General features: G+C 42.1%; 1 protein-coding gene across 1 annotated transcript; it reads left to right on the top strand.

The window, feature by feature from the left end:
• Positions 1-1440: 1440 nt before the first annotated feature.
• On the top strand, positions 1441-24040 carry rbl2 (retinoblastoma-like 2 (p130)). The gene is given in 24 exon segments (XM_080438813.1): positions 1441-1755; positions 2291-2421; positions 2833-3033; positions 3278-3342; positions 4543-4671; positions 5795-5955; positions 6451-6515; positions 7980-8151; positions 8792-8955; positions 10411-10523; positions 11052-11132; positions 11135-11154; positions 11303-11440; positions 12556-12723; positions 13226-13310; positions 13313-13336; positions 15890-16171; positions 16398-16585; positions 17131-17307; positions 18143-18214; positions 18712-18811; positions 20131-20372; positions 20948-21118; positions 21236-24040. Coding segments are annotated over 24 exon segments (3255 nt in total). The 5' UTR covers positions 1441-1617; the 3' UTR covers positions 21404-24040.
• Positions 24041-24295: the final 255 nt, after the last annotated feature.

Here is a 24295-nt window from a genome sequence, read left to right as displayed (position 1 = left end):
GGCTAGTTTGTTGTCTAGCAACAAGTTGGTAAACGGCAATTAATTTAATATCAACGTCAAATAAATTAAACATTTGGAGGAGACACCATTGTCCAAAATCGTTGACCCTAATTGAATGAAAGCTTGTAACTATAATATTAGCCGGACAACTGATGACCTAAAACCCCAGCGGCTGCTTGGCAACCAAGTAGCTAATCACAGAGCTACTAACAGCGTTGCCAGATTTTGTGAGAGAAACAAACAATCAGGTCTGAAAACAAGCTCAAAAGAAGCAACTAGGGCACTAGGCCATTATGAGCACTTTAAACCTGTATAAACTATATATATATTGAAAAAAGCCGACCTACAAGCTTCACGATCTGAGCTTGTAGATCTGCTATTTTCAAAAAATCTTGAAATAAAATGTGTAATATTTGGAAGATTTTTTTAATCTTTCTAATGACACAAATATGGTATGTGGGGCTTCCTGGCACTGTGGCACAAAACATTTTCAGATGGGGGTTATAGTTATAGGGACAAATACATATTCATTTGGGGATCCATGACATGAAAATATTTGAGAAGCACTGGTTTAAAATAATAATCAGCCCAAATAAGCAACTACACTTTAGAAACAAGCCCAAAGTTGCTTAATAAGCGGACATGGCAACGCTGGCTACTAACCGTCCCTCTGGGGTATGGGGTCTAGACTCTACTACTTCCTCGCTGAATGACTCGCGGCCCACCCATTCATGTTTTGCAACGCACATTTAGTGGGCGTGGTCTGCTTTAAGCTCTTTTTCTTCTATTCCGCAAACGAGATGCGCTCAGAAATGACGTCACTCTCTCGCTGACTCAAGCACCAGAAGCGTCGAGCGCAACTCCGCTACGCAATATCTGCGCAATATAGTAGCTGTCACCAGCGTTGCCATGTCGGCTTATTATAAGCGACTTTGGGCTTGTTTTTCTGTAAAGTTACTTGTAAATATTGGTAGTTGCGGCGTTGCAGTTTTTTGGGCTTGTTTCTAAAGTGTATTGTTGCTTATTTGAGCTTGTTAACTAATGTTGTTTAAACCCAGTGGTTCTCAAACATTTTCATGTCAAGTACCCCCAAATTAATATATATTTGTTGTAGACCCAGACCCACCTGAAAATATTTTGTGCCAGAGACCCCCATACTGGCCATAAACGATTTTGTGGATTTGAAAATGTTCCTAAATGTTCCCTTTTTTCCGCGACGCGTTGTGAGCTTGTAGATCGGCTATTTTCAAATAGCCAATGTATATAGGATTGGCGCTCATGTGGCCTATATATATATATCCAATGTATTTGTATAATATAGATAGGCTAAAGTGCTCAATGTGGCCTAGTCGCTTCTTTTGGGCTTGTTTTCATAGACCCGGTTGCTTATTTCTCTCACAAAACCTGGCAACGCTGGCTGTCACTCAAAGGACATTTAAATGGCCACTACTACACACGACTGTATTTTTATAGAACGATAATAACACTGTTGTTACGTGAATATTTTGTAAGCAGGCGCATTACGCGGGCCTCTATTTTATAATAATAATAATTATCATTCTATTTTGTTTACGTTCGCTGCGTTTCTTTCTGTTCCTTGTTGTTCTAGAATCCAACATGAGCGAAGAGGAGGACTTTTTGCAGAAAGCCAGGATTGCATTTGAAGATCTGTGTCGAGCTTTAAACATGGACGAGGAGGCTAGCACTGACGCATGGAAGACCTATGAAAACATTAGTAGAAATTTCACATTAGAGGTAAATACGTGAATACTTAAATACTAATTTCTTGCTCGTTGCATCACTTGACGCTCATGTTATTGTGAGTAATGTGCATCTAGGAGAGCCATTCTCAGTGTTTAAGTCATTAATATGTGAATCAGTAGAGTCAGACCAGAGTTCAGACCTGTTATTGGTATTCTAACAGAATAGACTGCCAGTGAGTGTGTTGTAAATACTGTATAATAATAAATATGGGTAAACAAAGACCACTAGAGGGGAGGATTTCCAACATGGTGCACATGCAGCGACTCTGACCCCATTTGACCTCATGTGAGTCAGATGATACCCCCACCTGCACCTGCTGATAAAGTATCTCCCCCTCTCTTTCCCCTGCTTCTGTTCTCTCTGTTCTCTCTCTCTCTCTCTCTCTCTCTCTCTCTCACACACACACACACACACACACACACACACACACACACACACACACACACACACACACACACACACACACACACACACACACACACACACACACACACACACACACACACACACACACACACACACACAGGGGAGTGAGCTGCATTGGCTGGCCTGTGCCCTCTATGTGGCGTGCAGGTCTTCGGTACCAACCGTTGGCAAGGGCACGTCAGAGGGGAACTACGTCTCTCTGACCAAGATCCTGCGCTGCTCAGAACAGAGGTAGATCCACGATACACATGCACAGGCACAATCACCCTCAAACCTATCATAAACAATAAAACCCTGAACGCAAATTTAACTCTTGAGAGTGTACAAATTGACCAAAATGAACCCCCAAGGGTCCTTAATTTGGTTACATTTGTACACTCTCAGAGTGTGTACTTAAAACTGGGTAAATTAACATTCTTTGGTACCATTGTTTTGTCGGTGAATTAGCCTATTGTTTGGTTTTTAATTCAAGTCACACTTTGTTGCATTAATTCAATGAGTCCTGTGCATGTTAGTTTAACTCTCACTGTGTGTGCAAAAAATGTCATCCTGACATGACATACAAATGTCATGTCAAGAACCTTTCTGTGTAAAAAACAAATCATCGTGCTTGCCTTTTTTAACATTTTTCTCCCACCCCAGCCTGATTGAATTTTTCAACAAGATGAAGAAGTGGCAGGACATGGCCAACCTGCCACAAGAGTTTAGACAAAGCACAGAAAAGCTGGAGAGAAACTTCACAGTGTCTGCGGTCATTTTCAAGAAGTACGTGCCCATATTTAAAGTCATCTTCAAGGCCCCCTCAGATGACCCTCCACGACTTCACAGGAGCCGCAAACAAAGGTAAGTGTTAAGTTTTCAAAACACAGTTGTCCTGAGTTTGCCACAAACCTTATCTTATCACATGCTATACGTTTATGCAATATACTGTATGGCTGCCATAAACGTATGTTGCATTCTATTGAATCTGTAGCAATGTAATACAGAAATGACAATATATTTTTTGTTAAATTGACATTTCCTCATAACATGTGATGTTGGAACTTATCACATGTTGATGAATTTGTTGTGAATTTTTGTTTTGTAGACGGCATCCATGCACAGTGTCTGAGGTCTTTAACTTCTGTTGGATTCTGTTTGTCCATGCTAAAGGTAACTCATCTTCCTTTAATAATGTACAAGCGTAATTGCCAGCGTAACATGGTAATTGCAAATAAATAGGGTTTGATTTGTAAAAAAGTTTTTTTTAATCACTTACTATACTTCTTCGTACAAGAATTAGCAAAAATGATGCGTTGTGAGCTTGTAGATCTGCTATTTTGAAAACTTTTGAAAACTTAAGTTAAACTGTGATATTATAAAAAACTAATATCAAACACACAGTCTACATTTCCCCAAAAGAAATGCATGCATTTAATTCAGTCTGACCAGAAGTAACAATAAAACATAACTCCACCACGCACTGATTAAAAGCAAAGGAATGAACAGGGATATCAAAAGCAGAGGCATGGATTATCCCCCAGAGCAAATTGAACCCTGCATAATTCAGAAAGAATAAAAGAGACAAATAATGTAAAATCATGCAAATCTGACTTTGTACCTTGGCAGAAGGAAGTTGTGGTTAAGGGAACAATTGTGGTTATGGAGAGCATGTGAGTGAAGTCAAACTGGCTTTGGGCCAGTTTGCCTAGCAAACAGCAAGGGGCCAAAAGAGATTTTAGGATCAGCATGGATGAATGGAATGAAGAAATGGGAGGGATGTAGAGAAAGAGAGAGAGACAGCGAGAGAGGGAGGCTGGTGGACTAATGAGAGGGCATGCACAGACTTGTACACATCAGCTGGACATCATTTGTTTAGGTCTGCCTGCAAACATGTCACCAGAAGTTATTCCTTTAGTAACTTAGCCTCAGCAAAACAAACAAATATTAATTACATGCACACATGTTGCCAACGTCCAGTGTGTACACGTTATCTTGGCAACACATTGTGATTAGATAAGCTAGGACTTGCCTGTGTATTTGGGATTAGTATTGGTATGTTTGTTATACGTGACAACTTCAGAAGATTTTATAATTCTTGAATCTAGGAAACAAATATTACTTTCTTTATTTGTTTTTTCTTCCCTGCTTTTCTCTTTTTTAATCCACTTCTCCATTCTCATTGATTTGCTCCAATTCTTATCACTTAACACACACACACACACACACACACACACACACACACACACACACACACACACACACACACACACACACACACACACACACACACACACACACACACACACACACACACACACACACACACACACACACACACACACACACACACACACACACACACACACACAGGTAACTTCCCTATGATTAGTGATGACCTGGTGAACTCCTACCACCTGCTGTTGTGTGCGTTGGACCTGGTCTTCACCAATGCGCTTCTGTGCAACGCCAGGAAGGATCTGCTCAACCCTACTTTCAAAGGTTCTTTGTTCCACCAAATTCTCCAGTGACACCATAGCATATAAATCTACTCCTACAAATGTGTTAATGCCTTGTAGAACATGTTATCTGTGTTATGACTACCCCATGTACATGCATTCATGAGTATTTGGTAAATGGTGCATTTATATAGCGCCTTTATCCAAGGCGCTTTACGATGATTGTGCATTACATTCACCCATTCACACACAGCAGAGGAAACCATGCAACCATGCTCATCGGGAGCAATTAGGGGTTCAGCGTCTTGCCCAAGGACACTTCGACACTAACTCTGGGGGAGCCCGGGATCGAACTGGGAACCTTTCAGTTCCCAAGCGGCCGCTCTTTATTTCACTATGGCACTCATTTCCTCTCACAGGCTACACCTCAAGATTCAAGAACCCCATGCCACATCCTTAACCTCTCTGTGTAAACATGCCTATTGTACTGCCCATCTAAAAAGGAAAGTGCTGTGCCGTGGTTAAGACCCCCGCCCCTGTGAAAGTATATCGTCGCTGTCGGGCAGAAACCTTGTATCTCCATATTTCAACTTTTTATATTCTTTTGTAAATTAATGCCCTACTTCATCATACAAGAGTGTTGTACATAAGCAGTGAAAATAGCAGATGTACAAGCTCGCAACACGTTGCGATGCATTGTGAGCTTGTAGATCAGTTATTTCCACTAATAAAAAAAGAATGGTTGGTTTTGGACATACAAGATTTCCACCCGACTGCAACGATATGTACAGAGAGCCAGAGATTTATGTTCAGTGTTTCCCCTCCATTATACTGTAGCTCTTTCAACCGTCCTGCATTTTCAATAAACTGAAAATGCACCACGAAAAGATGTATACTAGTAACATTTGACTATTTTTACCTGCAGTGCAGTAATGGACCAACATTTCTTTCTTTGGGTTTTAACTGGACCCTGGTATTTTGGGACAGTCTTTATTTAAGACTATTATAGGAGATTATAGGAGTTACAATGAATCAACTCATTTAAGATTAGAACTGAGCCTGATTTAACTGACCTGCCCTTACCAAATAGAGCTTAATTTAACTTAAAAAAAATCATTGGAACCCTTTTCAAAAGAAAGCCAATATTTCCCTGTCTCTGTTCCCAGGTCTTCCAGAGGATTTCAGCAGTAAGGACTACAAGCCGGCCCCGGGTCCCTACTGTTTCATAGAGCAGCTGTGTGAACTTCATGATGGCCTGGTGCTGGAGGCCAAAGGAGTCAAAGAACACTTCTGGAAACCCTTTGTCAAGAAGCTCTTCCATAAAAAGGTACCTCACACATGCAGCCATGCACACTAAACACGTGTTCCATTTGGCTGTCAGTTAGTTAGTTTCCTGCAACGCCCACATACACATACACAAGTATACACAAGTATAGCCCGAGGCAGTTGTATATTTGAAACCACACAGGCACAATTGCATTTCCTCACACAAAAGCACACACACACACACACACACACACACCGACACACACACACACACACACACACACACACCGACACCGACACACACACACACACACACACACACACACACACACACACACACGCACACGCACACGCACACGCACACGCACACGCACACACACACACACGCACACGCAAACCGTGGTATACCACAAACACTTTCTCAATGGCATCCCTATTTTGGGCATGACATTATAGGCAAAAATGTTCAAAGCGTTTCAAACATTTTGATGGGACGGATGGATGACGCATTTTCTGCAACTAAACTCACTGACATTGCTGTGCTTTTATTTCACAGATACTTAAAGGCAAAGAGGACAGTTTGACTGGCTTCCTGGATCCTATGAACTTTGGAGATAGTTCGTAAGTGTCAGTTGTCATATTTGACTGCTCTGTGTTATCTCTTCACTACGTAATGTTGATATGTTTGAAGAGAGGTTTGAGGGCTTCTTTAAAGCAATGTCTCTCAGTTTGGGGTCCAGGGAGTCCCCAGCTAAATGGTTGATAGTTAGGAACCAAATGGATAGGGGGTCCGTGGCCTAATACATATCAAACTGGGAGTCTAAGTTTTTAAGTTGCTTGATTCAGTATTTAGATATTATATACCGTGTTTTTTCAATTACTTTTTTCATTTATTTTTAAATGAAATTTCATTTAATGAAAATAAAATATTAAATAAAATAAATGAAGAAAGTAACTACGGCCCCCTGACGTTTTAGAAGGACATTATCGGTCACCAGAACCAAGGACTGGTGTTTCCGATGAATCTAACATAGTTAAAAGTTTGAAGTTACAATGGGTTTGTATAGGATAGGAAGGGGGTGTATCTGATAAAATGAATATAAAATATCTAAATACTGAATCAAGCAACTTAAAAACTGTCTGGGGGCTCACAAAAGTCTGAGTAGATGATAAAATGACCCAAATTTGTTTTGAAAGTGAAATATCCCTTTAAGTTATGAGAATTACAAAACCATACCTCTATCAATAGATGTTATGTATATGCACAGCTACTCTTAATTTTTTACATTAATGGTTTTATTTATTTTTAATGTGCGTGTTAAAACATTTCCTTAGTCATTAAAACATGCTGAATGTACCTGAATAATTGCATCAATGTTGGCAAGACATCATTGCATATGGATAAGAAGTCATGGACCTTTGATCATTTGGAAAGGTTTTGTGAGTGTATTTATTAACTTGGTGTTGTTCACACATCTGTTCTGTGTATCTGGGATGCATTTATTGACAGCGTACACAACCTACTGAGGACTTTAAGGGAAAGAAAACCTAGTTCATATCACAAGGTCAAAAAAGAAAGGCTTCATTATACAAAATGGGGTGGGGTGTGCCGATATATCGTCCCGCGATATATACGTTTTCGTGACGATATGTATCGTTTTGGGAGAAAAAAAATATCGTTTTGAAAAAATAAATAAATAATACAATAATAATAATCAGGTATGCAAACAGCCCCGAGGTGAAAAGGGTGACAACATGTTTCTTTTTTTCGGGTCAGGTGTCACACTATTGCCCTATTTGGATTCAAAACTGCTAGTGGAAGCTGAAAAGCTACAAGTTTGCATGTCTGAATAATGCAAAAACAGAAATATTTGTTTGCATTTGCTTTTTTTCTCCCCCATATATTTTCATAATAAAAAAGTGCGTATCGTATCAAAATCGTATCGAAGTTGTGTGCCCAATATCGTATCGTATCGTTTCATGAAATTAGTGTATCGGCACACCCCTAAAAAATGGCCATAATTTTTCAATCAATATTAGCTCCTTTTGTTCCAATTGAACTCTTGCGTTTTCCTCTATGTCCAGTGCATCTCTGGGCCGTGTGTATGAGGAACACATACTAGCCACTGGCAGCCTGGATGAGAGGATCTTTACAGGGGAGGGGGCCAATGAAGACATTGGGACCTCAGGTCACTGTCTGTGTGAGGGGATGGAGAACCAGGGCTCTTCAGCCTACAGGATACACAGTAACCTGAATGTAAGCAAACACATTGACATGTACACATTATGGAATAAAGCTACAGGCAAAATGATAGGAGCACTTACACTCACTCAAAGAAACATAAAAGACATACGTGTAAGTGGAAAGACCCTCTAATCTCTAAAAAGATTTGGCAACTACGTGTAAGCACACGGTCAAAATCTACACGGGTGCTCTTATTTTGACATTATCCCTGACAGTTTCCCCCCCACCATTTCTGTTATACAAGTACATTAAAGTCAGTCTTTCTTTGTGTCACTTTGAAATACTGCCAACTAATACAAAATGACCTGACCACTAGATATGAACAGCACCAGTAGAAAATGTGTTGACGCAGCAAATTGTCGCCGTCGGGCAGAAACCTCATATCTCCATATTTCAACTTTTTATGTTTTTTTCGTAAATAAATGCCCTACTTCATCATACAAGAGTGTCGCAGAAAGGTAGTGAAAACAGTAGATCTTGTAAGCTCACAACGTGTTGCGATGCGAGACGTTGTGAGCTTGTAGATCGGCTATTTTCACTATTATATTTTTAAATCTTGATCGAAAATAATGATAGAAAAGGAACGGTTTTGGACATACAAGGTTTCCACCCGACAGCAACAAAAAATATGTCTTCTCTCCACTCCCTCAAGGCCTCGGCCCTGAAGGTGTCCACTCCCCTGACGGGCAGGAAGTACATTCAAGATAACAGCCTGGCCTCTCCGGTCTCCACCGCCATGCAGAGTGTAGGACGACTCCACAGCCTGCTCACCGGACTCAAACATGGGCCCAGCGCCAGACTCACTGAAATACTCAGGTACTCAGTGTTCATTTCTGAGTCTGATAGTGTACACAGATTAGGGGTGCAACAGTTAATCAAATTAATCGATTTTAATCTATTATAAAAGAAAATTTATTATAATTATAATAATTATAGTTGTTATTATTGTTATTATTATTTTGGGGAAAGAAATTTAAATTTCATTAAGTTAACCACTTTCAACGGGCATGTCATGATAGGCAAACATTTAAAAACAAATAGCAGATCTACATGCTCAAAGCGTGTCATCTGCTATTTTCACAATTGTTGTGTATAATATAGGGCTCAAGTGTTTAATCAGACTAATTGATTTGGATGATTATAACAATTCTGTTAGAATATAAAATGAAGAATATCCAAAAAAGTATGCTTCTTGATTATTCAATTAATCGTAAAAGTGATCGATAGATAGAATAATCGCTAAGAAAATAATCAATAGCTGCAACCCTAGTACAAATGGAACCAAAAGGGTCCATTTGTACACAATCAGAATGAAATAAACACTGAGCATTTATTGTGTAAAAGGGGGCTGAAGGAGACATGTGACCTAGTACATACATGTATATGTTGACTAGATTTTGTAATGTGTTGAGTTGTGTTTGAAATGATAAGTTGCACTCTGCTTTACTCTTCTCTACTGCACTCTACTCTAGTCTTTTCAACTATGCACAGTATTTTATGTTGCTTTCTTTTCAGACACAGCTCAGTATTTTAACAGCCATGTTGGCATTACAGCAATGACCTGAGAGAGTGTGGAGGGAGTTTAGAATCGGGTGCTGCTCTTGTACTGTAGTATTGGTAGATGAAAAGGTTTTTGCCTTGCATAAGGGCACATTGCTTGCAGTAGTTATTAATAGAGCAAGTGACATTTTTCACCCACACGTTCATCCAGTAGTATCACTACTTAAGTAAAGGGCTACTGTCACTACTGTTTTCCAACGTGGGTGAATGTGATGAATGTAAAATAGTCCCTTCCTGCATTTTAAAAGTTATTTTTATTAGAAGGAAGAATTGGGGGGTTGCATATTCTATATTCACTGAAGGAGATTCTAGAGGAAGGGCCATGGGTTCACCTTTTAATTATGAGATATCTTGCATGGAAAGTTACCGTTTTGGCCGGAGGGTGCTCAGCGTCATTCAAATGTTCATCCACCAAACAAAGACGTTTCAGGGCAATCTGCCCATTCAATTTTTTTGCACACACTGTCTTGGTGTGCAAATTTGACTTTTTGGCTTAATGCTGGCTAGAGGAAAGGGCATGGGGTCACTAAAATCAGTAGAGTTCATTCTCCACTGAGTATGAAGTTGAAGTTCATGCCAATCCAGCCAGTAGTTTTTGACATATGTTGTTTGAGACCAAAGTGGTAGATTTTAGTACTACTGCCACTAGTGGGGCTAAGACATGACCTTTGTCAGACATCAGGGGTAATTTTGACAGCCGTTTGCTTTCAGTGCCTGTACCAGAGACCCCAGTGAGGCCGTCTCAGACCGACTGAAGGACATGTTCCAGGTCTTCAGTCAACACCACGAGGACATAATGGAGGAGAACAGGGGAATGGGGAAAGGTACACACACACACACACACACACACACAGACGCGCGTGCACGCGCACGCGCACGCGCACACGCACACGCACACACACACGCACACGCACACACTTGATTTGAGAGTAGGTGAGGTGCAGTAAGATAGTGAGTGGAAAGATGTCAGATGAGGGTGTTCACTGACGCTGCACTAGCAACTCCTAAGTGTTGGCCAGGACCCCCTGTTCAGCAGGGTGTGGAACTATTCTGGGAGGGACAACGTGTACCTCTGCTGGCTCTGCACGTGTTTACGCCCTCCCGAAAAAACTCCTCACTGTCAGGTGAAAAGAAGTAGCTGGCAACTCTGTGTTTAGATGTGAGGAAACATATGGTTGTCTACACCCTCCCTGACCAAACAATAGGGGTTGGCAGGGACAGGGACTATACGCATGAGGGGAATTGGCATAATGACCAAAAAGGAAAAAAGAAGAAGGAAAGAAAGCGTTGAACTGACGATACATTTAGTGTCTCTAATATACAACCATCTATTCCCGGGCTCTGTGCTGTAGACATGGCAATGAAGTATTTCCACCTGGCGGAGGCGCTGTACTACAAGATATTGGAGGCCATCATTGAGAGAGAGAAGAGAATCCTGGAGATGCTGACCTTTCTGTAAGCCCAACTTCCCCCAATCACAATCCTTTTAACTTTTTGTGACACTTGTCGAAAGGACAATTTCAATCTGGACAGTACAGTAGTTTCAGAATGCAGGTGTTCAGATATTCATTTCTGTTTGTGTGTGTGTGTGCATGCATTGCAGGGGATTCTGGAACAGGATCTGTTTCATCGCTCCCTGCTGGCGTGCTGCCTAGAGGTGGTCATCTTCTCCTATAGGCCACCGGGAGACTTCCCTACTGTCATCAGCATCTTCCAGCTCCCTGCCTACCACTTCTACAAGGTACACGCACCACAAATCACTCTGACATGAGACATGTGCAAGCGCTGTAGAGTGCTTTCCTCACAGACCATTGCCACAGACCACAGAGCATGGAGCTGGTCCCCGGCTGCTGCTCACTACTCCAAGTCCTGATTTATGGAGGGGTTTTCTTGTTTACCCAAACATTATTGGGTGTGTGTGAATTCAAGGGGGCAAAACCGCTTCGACTGGAACATGCATTAGTCACCTGTTACCCGGTTATTAAGGTATACTTAATAAGCTGTTAATAAGGTGACATCATGCACATACTGTAGTTCTTTCTCTCTTTGATCTCCCAACACAGCTCTGACCAATTTTGCAGGAGTTAACAAGCATAGTTTCCCCCCCCCCCCCTCTATCCCTCTATCCAAGTACAATAAGGACTGTTAACTCATTCCCTGCCTAGAACGACTAAAACGACTTCTGTCCCATAAGCCCTGTCTGCCTAGAACGACTAAACAGAACATAGGGTAGGCTACACATAAGCTGTGACACAGTCACTTATGTGGAAATATGTTACATTGCTTGTTTAGCCTACTTGGCCTGTCTGCTAGTTCATTGTTTTATTGGTTTAAGTAGGCTACTTTGCAGACAGAGTTACAGTTTTTTTGCCATAGATATTTGATTTATGTTAAAGTCAAACCGCCTTTTATTTTGTGTTATTTCACACACAAACTTAGGGCCTGTTCTCACCTCACACCTGTATGCTCAACCTAGTTCCTTTAAATGACCCTATGGTACAAAGCATTCTTTGAACAGTAGATAATTTCCATAGTGTACCAACCATATAAGCTAAATGGTATCAACAGTACCCATACCATATAATAAAGAGCATGTGGAGTTTTTTTCTATTTTTTTTTTATGGCCCCGATCCGTTGACTGAGGCTAAATAGCCTATGGTTCCAGATACGGTATGCTGTAAAGATGGCTGTATCCTGCCCCCTAGCTGCACAGAAATCTGTCTATACTTCATTGTACGATGGTGCCCTGTGCCGGAAATAGCCGATCCTCAAGCTCACAACACAGTGCAATGCGATGCATCTATTTTCTTTTCTTTCTTTGTGTGTGCGTGTGTGTGTGCGTGTGTATGTACCCAGGTTATAGAGGTGCTGGTGCGAGCAGAGCAGGGTCTGTTTCGGGAGGTGGTGAAGCACCTGAACCAGGTGGAGGAGCAGGTTCTGGAGAGCCTGGCCTGGACCGGAGGCTCCCCGCTCTGGGACAGCCTCCGCCAGGCCAAGGAGCAGCATGTCCCCACCTGCCAGGAGGTCTGTCAAAAGAAATCCACACCCCTACACCCTGAAAGTTTTCTGGATCGCACACTCTACATTCACTTTGTAGCTCAGTGGGTAAAAGCATGCAACATATTGAGTGCTAAATTATAACATGCTTCATTTATACGCCAAAAATATCCGATTTACAAGCTAGAAGATCGACAAGCTCACAATGCATTGATATACTCATAATGCCTCATGTTTATTTGTATATCACCTTTCTTAACAAAGTTGCAAATTGGAGATAAAATACAAAAACACAAAGTAAAACAAAAATGACGCTCTCTTACTACCATGTAAAGTTTGTGCTAGGCGTTAACCTAAATGATACAAGTGTTATTTGTGTGTGTGTGTGTGTGTGTGTGTGTGTGTGTGTGTGTGTGTGTGTGTGTGTGTGTGTGTGTGTGTGTGTGTGTGTGTGTGTGTGTGTGTGTGTGTGTGTGTGTGTGTGTGTGCGTGCGTGTGCGGTGTGCGTGTGCGTGTGTGTGTGATGTAGGTGATGCCTCCGCAGCATCTGGAAGACAGTGATGGCTCGAGCACTTCAGGCAGCGCCCCTCTCACCCCCGTCACCCATGGGCCTGACTAACCACCAACAGTATTGTCAAAGGTCTGTTACAGTAAGTGTGTGGTGTGTATGTGTGTGTGTATGTATGCGTGCGTGCGGGGGACCTTGTGCATAATGGATACTTTTACTTTTGGTACATTTTGATGCCAATACTTGTACTTTTACTCAAGTAAATTTTGAATACCGAACTTGTACTTGTAACAGACTATCTCACAACACAAATGGAGAGGTGTCCCTTTTGGAACCTCAACCTCTTAGGTACTACTCACGGCCAAAGCACTGCTCCACTTCTCTCCCAACTTGCTACAAAAATCGCTCATGCAAAAGTATAGAAGTACTTCTATTTTATTTTCCACCTTCACATGTGTCTCCTTTTATAATAATCATAAAGTGCTCTATATTTCATCTCGCAATTTACTTCCGGGTGTTCCGTTTTGAACAGCCAATCATCTGCGAGATAGTGAGCACAGACAGAGAGGGAGAGAGAGAGAGAGAGAGAGAGAGAGGGGTGGAGAGAGAAAGATAGAGGAGAGAGGGAGGGAGGGGGAGAGAGAGAGAGACAAGGAGAGCATGTGTGTGTGTGTGTGTGTGTGTGTGTGAGAGAGAGAGAGAGAGAGAGAGAGGAGAGAGAGAGAGAGGAGAGAGAGAGAGAGAGAGAGAGATGAGAGAGAGAGAGAGAGAGAGAGAGAGAGAGAGAGAGAGAGAGAGAGAGAGAGAGAGAGAGAGAGAGAGAGAGACGAGAGAGAGAGAGAGAGAGAGAGAGGAGAGAGAGAGAGAGAGAGAGAGAGAGAGAGAGAGAGAGAGAGAGAGAGAGAGAGAGAGAGAGAGAGAGAGATGATGAAGGAAGACACACAGCTGTGCGCAATGACTGCACAGACAGACAGACAGGACAAGCACAGGCTGCACAGCTGATTTTCAGCGTTCGCTGTTGTGATAACTATTAAAGTTTCTAAAACGTAACTTTCACGTGACGTTTATAGGGGGAAACATGATGAAAGCATTTGTTTTCGCATTGGTAGGTCAGGAAAAAAAATTTAATACTATAATAAAATTAAAATTACATTAAAAAATATATATATTTTTTTTAAACTACATTCAAATGGCAATTTTAACATTCAATTTACAAAAGAGCGAGATACAGACACGGAGAGAAAAAAATACTCGGGGGGTGGGGGGGGGGTTACAACACGGCCGATCGATATACACCAGACTTTTCATAGCGAGCGTATGCGTGGTGCGCACAGCGCGTTTGTTTAGATCCAAGTGATTATCAATGATACCGGCTACACCAGGCGCGCGGATACGCTGTTATATTATCTTATTCATTCGAACTCTGTAGAACTTCTCCGTGTTGTGTGTGTGTGTGTGTGTGTGTGTGTGTGTGTGTGTGTGTGTGAGAGAGAGACACACACACACTGCAGGCAAAGGGGCGGGGGGCCGGGTGAAGTCAAGGCACAGACGGGTCGCCTATGTTGTTTACGGACAAAGGATGTTATGAGACACAACAAAAATTAAACCTGCCTTAACAGTTGCGTGCATTAGCACACAATGAGGCTAAAGGAAACATTCTGTCTAAATCACTAAATCTCCAGTTTGCTAATTCACTACTTCTACTACTACTTCCCTATTTGAAACTTTCAATTTCTCTAAATATTATACACTTTCACGCCAGCCTACCCAGCCAGCACGCCCATTGCGTCCCATATGGTTTCAAGGTGGGCTAAACCATATGGGCCCCATGTCGGCAATGTCAGCGGGATCCACTTGGGTCCCAACTGGGATGCCCATGTGGGATATAAGTGGGTTCTATCTGGGCCTTAGGTGGGTCCCACCTAGGCAATTCTATGTGGGACCAAGGTGGGTCCTAACTGGGTTGCCCATGTGGGCTATAGGTGGGTCCTACCTGGGCACTAGGTGGGCCCCAACTAGGCAACTCTATGTGGGACTGAGGTGGGTCCTAACTGGGTTTGCCCATGTGGGCTTTAAGTGGGTACTACCTGGGCCCTAGGTGGGCCCCAATTTGGCAATTTATGTGGGGCTGACATGGGACCCATATGGTTTCAAGGTGGGCTGAACTATATGGGCCCACTTGGGCTTTCCCGTGTGGGCTATACGTGGGTTCTACCTGGGCCTTAGGTGGGCCCCACCTAGGAAATTATATGTGGGACCGAGGTGGGTCCCAACTGGGTTGCCCATGTGGGCTTTAGGTGGGTTCTACCTGGGCCCTAGGTGGAACCCAACTAGGCAATTTTATGTGGGACCGAACCTTATTGGACAGACAGGGGGACAAACACACAGGGACAGAGACAGAGGGGAGCACAGGACACTCAGTGTTGCCATGTCCTCTGATTATAAGCGAATTTGCCTTACTTTTCACCACAGTGTTGCCATGTCCCACAATTATAAACGACTTTGCCCTACTTTCACGCAATACTCTCGCTCACACTGTGAGGTGGCTGTAAGGTGGATCTGCGATGCGAAGTGTACGACGCGTCACGCTAGATGTGAGGGCCGCGCAGCGGCCCGAACTTCTAGTTTCTACAATAGGGTATTGATATTTTTTACTTAAGTAACAAATATGACACACTTTTCTAGGTGTGTCTCCCTCTCCTACGACCCTGTTCGGTCGCTACAGCTCCCCACCCGCCGGCACAGCTCGGAGGAGGCTGTTTATAGACCCAGTGGACGGGACAACATCCATCATCACCTCCACCGGCAGCACCAACAACACCACCACAGCCACAGTAACCACCATCCCAGCCCGAACTGGCCAAACCAGCCTGATCACCACCATCCCAGCTGGACAGACCGTGGTCACCATGGCAACTGCCACTGTCACCGCCAATAACGGCCAGACAGTCACCATACCTGTACAAGGTGAGCGTCGGGGTTCATCTCAGACCGTCAGTCGTACACCTACAATGTCCCTTGCTGGTCATTTTTTACATTTTGTTTTTGTGTTAAATTTTGCTCAGGATTTTGCAATGTAAGAAGAGATACTGAACCTTTTATAGACCTACTAGCAGTCAGCATTTAACTATCTTCATTAGAATGTTGCACCAGAGCTTGATGTACATTTTGATGCCCTTTATCATCCTTGCAGGAATAGCTAACGAGAGTGGAGGCATCACTTTCATCCCAGTCCAAGTGGTACACGGTGGAGCTACTCTGCAAACCATAACAGCCCAGTCTCTGACTGGCACCATAACCAGCCAACCGGCCATCGCCAAACAGGTGAAGCCAGCCACCAGTCACCTGAGAAAAGGCTCCCTTTCACTGTTCTTCAGAAAGGTAAGACAAGACTGTTCAGTTGAAGTCATATGACATACTGTACAAATGGCATTAGACAATTATGAATGTACTGTAAATAGAAAGGGAGAACCAAAGCATGGGAAATACTGTATGCCTCAGCTGTACACTGGCAGTAGATTATTGTTTAGTTTTCCAACTACATCATTTTAATTTTGATTTATCATGGAGTTTTGCCACTCTTGCTTGAAATCTACATAATTTACACACACACTGTAATGTGTATGTCTACTAAGAAACAGTGCAAGAACAACTGGAGTCTAAGTACCTCGATGAAGAATAGCTCAACAGATGCTGTTGTGTGAGGGGAGAGCATTTGTTTTATTAACTTTCCCAGCCAGGGATCTAAACAAGACTGACTCTCTTGTTACAGGTCCACTTTAGGCTACTGCTCCCAACAATTCAAGAAGCTAACTGTATATATCTGACATGTACACTCAAGCCCTAAAGCCTGCTTTGTGCAACAGTCTTGCTCGTTGAAAAAAATAAATAATAATACACATTTTGGAATATGTTTTCTTCTGCAGGTGTACCACCTGGCCAGTGTGCGTCTGAGAGACCTGTGTGTCAGGTTGGACATCTCATCTGAGCTGCGGAGGAAAATATGGACGTGTTTTGAGTATTCTCTGGTGCACTGCACCGAACTCATGATGGACCGACACCTCGACCAGCTGCTCATGTGCGCCATCTATGTCATGACCAAGGTGCATGCACACTTTGTATGCCTGTGTCTTTGCATATCAGATTGTTAGTAAGAAAGTGTACCTGCATCGCATGGCTGTCAGATAAGAAACAACACAGCAGGGAATATAATGGACCTTTTCACAGCAGACATTTTGATCTGAGGGTAATAACATTCATTGTAGGTGTGTTTCATTTAGGTGAAAATTAGGTGTTAACTGTACAAGAGCTGTCCATGCTAGCATACAGTAAGGCCACCCTAACAGTTACAGTTACACCCACAGTTAAAGTTACTTTCAACTGAAGCTCATGTTGTCAGTCCCACCATCCTACGTCATCAGTTCCAGCGACAGAGGGTCTGAATCAAAAGTCAGTATGTCCTGGTTTTCCTCAGGTAAGCTGATAGGCTGGGCTGTAACGGGAAGTCCAATTCATGTCTGTCACACTTTCTCTTGTCTTAGGGCCGGTGCTTGATAACTAAAATAGTTGTTGTAAAATAGTTGTTAATCTAATCAGCTGGCTACCATGAGACTACCTTCAGCTGTGTTTACAAGTCAAAATGTCTGCTGTAAAAAGGGGTCTATCATGGCATGACTTATCTCACGTGTGTGTGTGTGTGTGTGTGTGTGTGTGTGTGTGTGTGTGTGTGTGTGTGTGTGTGTGTGTGTGTGTGAGCATGCACACGCACGCACACAGATGTGTCTATGTGCATGTGGGCTGCTATCTGTCTGTCCGATTGTTGATTTGTGCCTCTCTTGCTTATACATTATTTCTGTCTGCAATAGGGTTGCTCTCGGTAGCTGAGTTTCCATGTTCTGGGTAAACTGAATACATGTGTATGTACATCACGTTCTCTAGGTGACCAAAGAGGACAAGTCCTTCCAGGACATTATGAAGTGTTATCGTACACAGCCTCAGGCCAGCAGCACTGTAAGTACCTTTGATTGATTGATTTATTGATTGACGCTTTTATGTGACAAAAATGCATATTCATGAACTGATCTGTACATAACTGTCAAAAAGTATAAAAGAAGCTTGAGAGTGCCCGTGTCCACAGTATGTCTCGAAATGTCCCTGAGCAAGACTTTGAGAACCACTGCTGTAGTGTAGACCACCTCTTCCATCTACCTCCTGACGATAAGCAACTCACTAGTGATGCTGTCAGCGTGTCTCTGTCCCTATTCACATCACTGGATAACCAACAGTTACCTCCAGCATACAGTAGCAAGCCAAATCTGTGAAACCCCAAATCCCTATCATCTTGAAAAACAATTACAAAAACTACTTAGATTGTAGATTTGGTTTGTGTTGTATAGAGATTCATGATTTTCTGTTTTTATGCATTTTGTGTGGAGTCTGTGTTACTGTACTATGGATGTGTCTGTGTCAGTGTGTGATGCATTATTTGCTGTTCGTGTGTGACCCAGGTGTACAGGAGTGTGCTGATCTCAGGAAGAAAGAGACGCAACTCAGGCAACACAGAGGGCAATAGACAGAGCTCTCCCACTGATGCCAGCCAAGAACCAGGTGAACACACGTCGCACACGCACCAACACATTTTGTAATGAAATCTGTTCAAAAGTTGAACGGCAGACAGTTTTCCATATTAATACATAAGCTGCCATGGATGCAGATCTGCGTCCTATTAGATACAACCGTGGGCTGCCAGAATAATCTAGGACGCAGATCTGCGTACTAATGTTTAATTTGGTTAATAGACGATCACGCTGTTTTATTTACATTCCGAGATCAGTTTCGTTTTCCACTCACCTCCGCTTCACCCGGAAGCAATTTCAGCGATTTCCATTTCCGGTTTCCGGTTTTAGCTTGAAAAATGCGCTAATGCGGCCAAAACACGTTTTTTCACACGGTATAAAAAACGAACGGAGAGCTCCACTTCTATTTTCTTTAGTCTGGGTGACGAGCAGTCATCGTCGTCGTGTATCACAACGGTCTGGTCGGCGATCGGCGATTGTCGAAAACGTCACATCCGGTTATGACGGATTTGACTGTTTGACTCTGTTTGGGGGGGGGTTGAGTGAGTCAGCTAGTGATCGAGGTGTCTATTTGCTGCTCTCTGCTGGTAGAACTGTCGTATGTGTTTAAAACCGCAGTCAGACAATTTATTTGAATGAAAAATTACAAAATTAAATAAATAAAAAACACGCAAATCGCTGGCAAGGGGGTGAGTACATTATGAATAAACTCTGGCAGTCAATGTGTTAACAAACATGGATTTGTTTACTTCCATAATTTCACCTGTGTAGACGCAGAGTGTGTTGTTGGACCACACTGACTATATTGAATAAAGGTTTTCCCTTTAAATATGTTCAGGAAATTGTAATATTTGCGTTTTAATATTGACAATACTAGCCCCATCCTCATGGCGTGCACTTACGTCCTGATGCATGTTCTTGAAAGCGGGGAGGGTTATATTGTCATTGCACATACTCCTACAGTCTGGGGCGGCACCTGTCAGCCGAGAATGTTGAACGGGAGGAGTAGGACGAAGGCTCTACGTCCTCCCGGTGGGGGCTCCTTATTGGCAGTTGAGCCAGTAGAGTGCAACATCACTGGCAAGCAGTGGGAGGAATTAATTGCCATTAATGACTAAAAAGGGGTAAAAAATACTATATAGATCTTTGTTGCTACATGTGCACCTTCCCAGCCTACAGGATCATATATCAACTTTTAATCTGTCTGTCTCACAAAAGCCAGCCCACTCTCTTTTAAGAAAAAAAATCTATAACTTTGTTCTCTGTCCTTCATCATTCATTTACTGGTCCCTCTACCATTGTCTTCTTCATTGTCATTGACAAGGACCTGATTTTATTTTGAATCTCCAGTGAGTGAAGACAACAGCCCAGTTCCTATGCGTTCCAGTAGCACCCTACCAGTCCCACAGCCTGGCAGTGCCCCCACCACTCCCGTCAACAATTCCCAGGTCAACTCCACCTCTGCATCCTCTGCCTCCCTAGGGGAAGGCATTGAGGAGAGGGGAGACCTCATCCGCTTCTACAACCAGGTCTACATCAAACAGATGCGCAACTTTGCCCTTCGTTACTCGCCCAGTTCACCATCTGCAGGGGTACGTGTGCTGGTGGATTGTGTGTGTGTGTGTGTGTGTGTGTGTGTGTGTGTGTGTGTGTGTGTGTGTGTGTGTGTGTGTATGTGTGTGCGTTAGGGCATTCACAGAATAGTCGAATATTCGAATATTCGAATATCAAACCGACTATTCGACTATCAAACCACTATTCGACTATTCGAAAAAAAAAAAAAAAAGAAAAAAAAAGCATTTTTTTTTTTTTTTTTTAAGATTATTTTTTTTAGTGGCTTTTCTAGAGCAGACACGCAGCTGTGAGCTCTGGTGTGACGTCAACTCGCATTCCTTGAGTCGAGTCATCAATGCCATTGAAAAAAAAAAAAAAAAAAAACTTTTTTAACATTTTTTAATTTTTTATAATCAAACCGAATAATCGACTATTCGAATACTTTTGGGTCGAATAATTCGAATATCATAAATCACTATTCGTTAATGCCCTAGTGTGCGTGCATGCCTGATTGAATTATCAGTCATATCCTGTGCGTGTATGGATATTGTATAGGGTGATGGGTGTGGTACATTGGCGCACTGCTTTAACTGGTTTAATTTGCGTGTCTCAGATGGAGTCTCCAAAACTGTGCCCGTACCCCAGCCTGAGGTCCGGTTCACCACGCAGACTCCTGCTGTCACACAATCACTCCATCTACATCTCACCTCACAAGACTGGCTCACCTCCCACACCCACCCCTCGTGACAAAATCTACTACTACATCTGCAGCAGCCCACCCAATGTAAGTCGCAATAAATTCACATTTGTAATTTCTAGCAGACACACACACACACACACACACACACACACACACCAACAACCTACGGTTAAACGATCTCTCATGACCTCTGACCCCTAGCGTCTTCAAGAGATCAACAGCATGATCCGCACCGGAGAGACTCCCCCCAGGAAGCGTAGCATGCCTCTGGAGGAGGAGCTATCCCCCAAGAGGGTGTGTCCGGACAACCACTCTGCCCTCCTCCGCAGGCTGCAGGACGTGGCCAATGACCGAAGCTCCAACCACTGAGACACGACTAAACACACACCCACTGAAACAGACATAGCCAGGACAGATGACACACAGTACCAAGCACTGATGAGCCATCAGGCATTGCCAACATTCATTCATCATAACTGAGGCAGTGGAAATGTGATTTCTTATTTATCTATGTACAGGAGGGTCAGTGGGTAAGTTCAAAAGGTCATGATGCTTTGGCTTAATTTTGACCCAACATGCGTACATATGGAGAGACTAGAGAGAGAGAGAAATTTCACGGAAAATTATGATTCATAAATTTTGTCTGTTGTCTTGTCTGACCCTCTCTCCATCGGGAGAGAGAGGTCATTGCAACAAAGTCCAAACTACAATAAAGATGGCGGTGCGTCTAGTGTCCAATCCAGTGGGCCGTCTGCTTCAAATGACTTGTTCGACGTTCAGTCTCAACTAGTAAGTGTCCACCAAGAGAGAGGTGGTGCTGTTTGGTTACAGCAACAATACTGAGGAAACACAGTTTTGACCCAAAAAAGCTGTAAACAGCACTCCAATTCTAGTAGTGTTGATCAGCGGTAGATAGATGTTAGTCGTTTCTCCTGCAGTATGTACTGTATGAACAGAATTGGCAACAGCTGTCAGTATTAAAGGAGAATTCCGGACAAATTAAGTGTTATCTTTCATGTCTCGTTACTCACCTAGCGACGTAAAAAGTGGCGTTCTTTTTTTCCATATATTCCCCTGTCGTCATTTTTTAAACACCCTCCGTTGTTATAATGGGAGCGAGTGGGTTAGTGAAGTTCGTCTATTATAACCAACGCAATGTTATTTTTTTCTATACTACGATGTTTGACTATCATGAGACTCTACAATGAATCGTAGTAGAGAAAAAAATAACATTGCGTTGGTTATAATAGACGAACTTCACTAACCCACTCGCTCCCATTATAACAACGGAGGGTGTTTAAAAAATGACGACAGGGGAATATATGGAAAAAAAGAACGCCACTTTTTACGTCGCTAGGTGAGTAACGAGACATGAAAGATAACACTTAATTTGTCCGGAATTCTCCTTTAAGCATCTTGTGTTGTATAAATGTTACTGAAAAATATCAAATGTTTCACCAAACTAATGCCATTGTCTGAATTCAGCGGCTCTAAAACAGTTGAACCGATCTCACTCAATGACTCCCTTCTCGCAACTTAAAATGCATCATTCCATATACCGTATTGATTCTGTAGTATGGAGCTGTATTTCGAATTTCACTATTGGCACAACAACTTCCTTACTAAATGAAAGGTGTTATGAAGTAGCTCACTGAAAGCACTCTATGATGACTTTGTCTTACTTTTGTCTAACGACTTTGTACACAGTGTCGCCTTATGAATGTGTACTGGAAGAAGTCATTTAAAAAATCATCCCCCTTGGTTTTACAAAGCAGGAAACACCAACATGCTTTTTTAAAATCTTATATTCTTATTTTGTGTGGTATGCTTCCTGTGATTGTTATATATTTAATTAGTAGCTGTGGTAGACAATTTTATGTTTTCTGTTATTAACAAGATGAGTGATTACAGTAAAACTGATTTCTCATCTTATTTAAAGGGCGTGTAAGTGACATTTTTTTGTTAAGATAAATGTTAAATAGCTCTATATATTCCGATACCAATCGTTGCTATAAAGTTGTTCTACAAAAGGGGTCTCCCCATTTCTTTAAAGGAGTAGTTCACCCAAAAAATGACTTATTTTCTATCAATGACACCCCATGAAGCCTTGAATTCATAGAGATTTTTTTGTTTTTGTCGCATTCCTTAGCTAATAATTTGATAACTGGCAGAGTCTCAAAGAGTCTCCTACTGAGACTCCTATTGACCGATGACCTGGTCATCAAATTATTAGCTCAGGAATGTGACAAAAACAAATAAATCTCCATGAATTCAAGGCTTCATGGGGTGTGTAATTTTTTGAACTACTCCTTTAAGCTCTTTAGTAAAGAGAAAATGAATTTTCAGATAAGGATATCAGATTTATCCAATCAGGAGAGAGAACTCATACAGCATACAGGATAAACAAGTGAAATTGGAAATGATGAAACAAAAACAAATGAGCAGACAAAACTGGAACTGGAATACTAGCCAATTGAAGCTGATGAAGGATTTTTGTAAATGTCTCACTCCTGATTAGTTAAAACTGATATAACTTGAAATGTATTTTCTGTATTTACTGAGGTGCTGGACAGATGGGGAGACGCCCGTTACTGACCAAACACTCTATAGCAATGATTACTATCAGAATGTAGAGCTTTAACCTTTTAACGGAAAAAAAATGTCTTACAAAAACATAACCCCTTTAACCATAGACCGATAATGTAATTATTGTAGGTTCATACTTGCATACATGCTCAGTTTTTAAAACTTCCCTTGCAATCATGCATTGTTAACTCGTATTATGTGATAACCTCCTTGACAAATGTTTGTACTGTATATATTTGTACAAAAGAGAAAATAAGACATATTTTATGGCGGGCTGTGTAAGTTAAGAAAGTGCCTTTTTTACATCTGACTTGTAATCATCTGGATCATCTGTTCATTTCAATTCACCAAGCAATACGTCTATTTCTTCATTGTAAACCAACCAACCACATTATGACAATAAAATGCACAATGCCCTTAGACTTGACTGTGTTTTTCACCACTAGATGATGCTGCATGTCAAAATGTACAGATTATTGTTAGTACAGAGACTACAAAAAATAAAATACACACACACACACACACACTGTATATAAGGAAACAATTGTGCAAAGGATTTGACTTCTCTGGGTTTTTGGTATGGGGATGTTTCCATTCATTCCTAATAAGAGACCGCAAACAAAAGTTACAAGTTGTTTCCTTTTTGCATGCATAAATATGAAAGTTTAACATGTG

The sequence above is a fragment of the Gymnoscopelus braueri genome (assembly GCF_963280865.1).
Source record: "Gymnoscopelus braueri genome assembly, chromosome: 9".
NCBI lineage: Eukaryota > Metazoa > Chordata > Actinopteri > Myctophiformes > Myctophidae > Gymnoscopelus > Gymnoscopelus braueri.
Note: the sequence above shows the minus strand (reverse complement) of the source record. Positions and strands in the feature narration are given on the sequence as shown.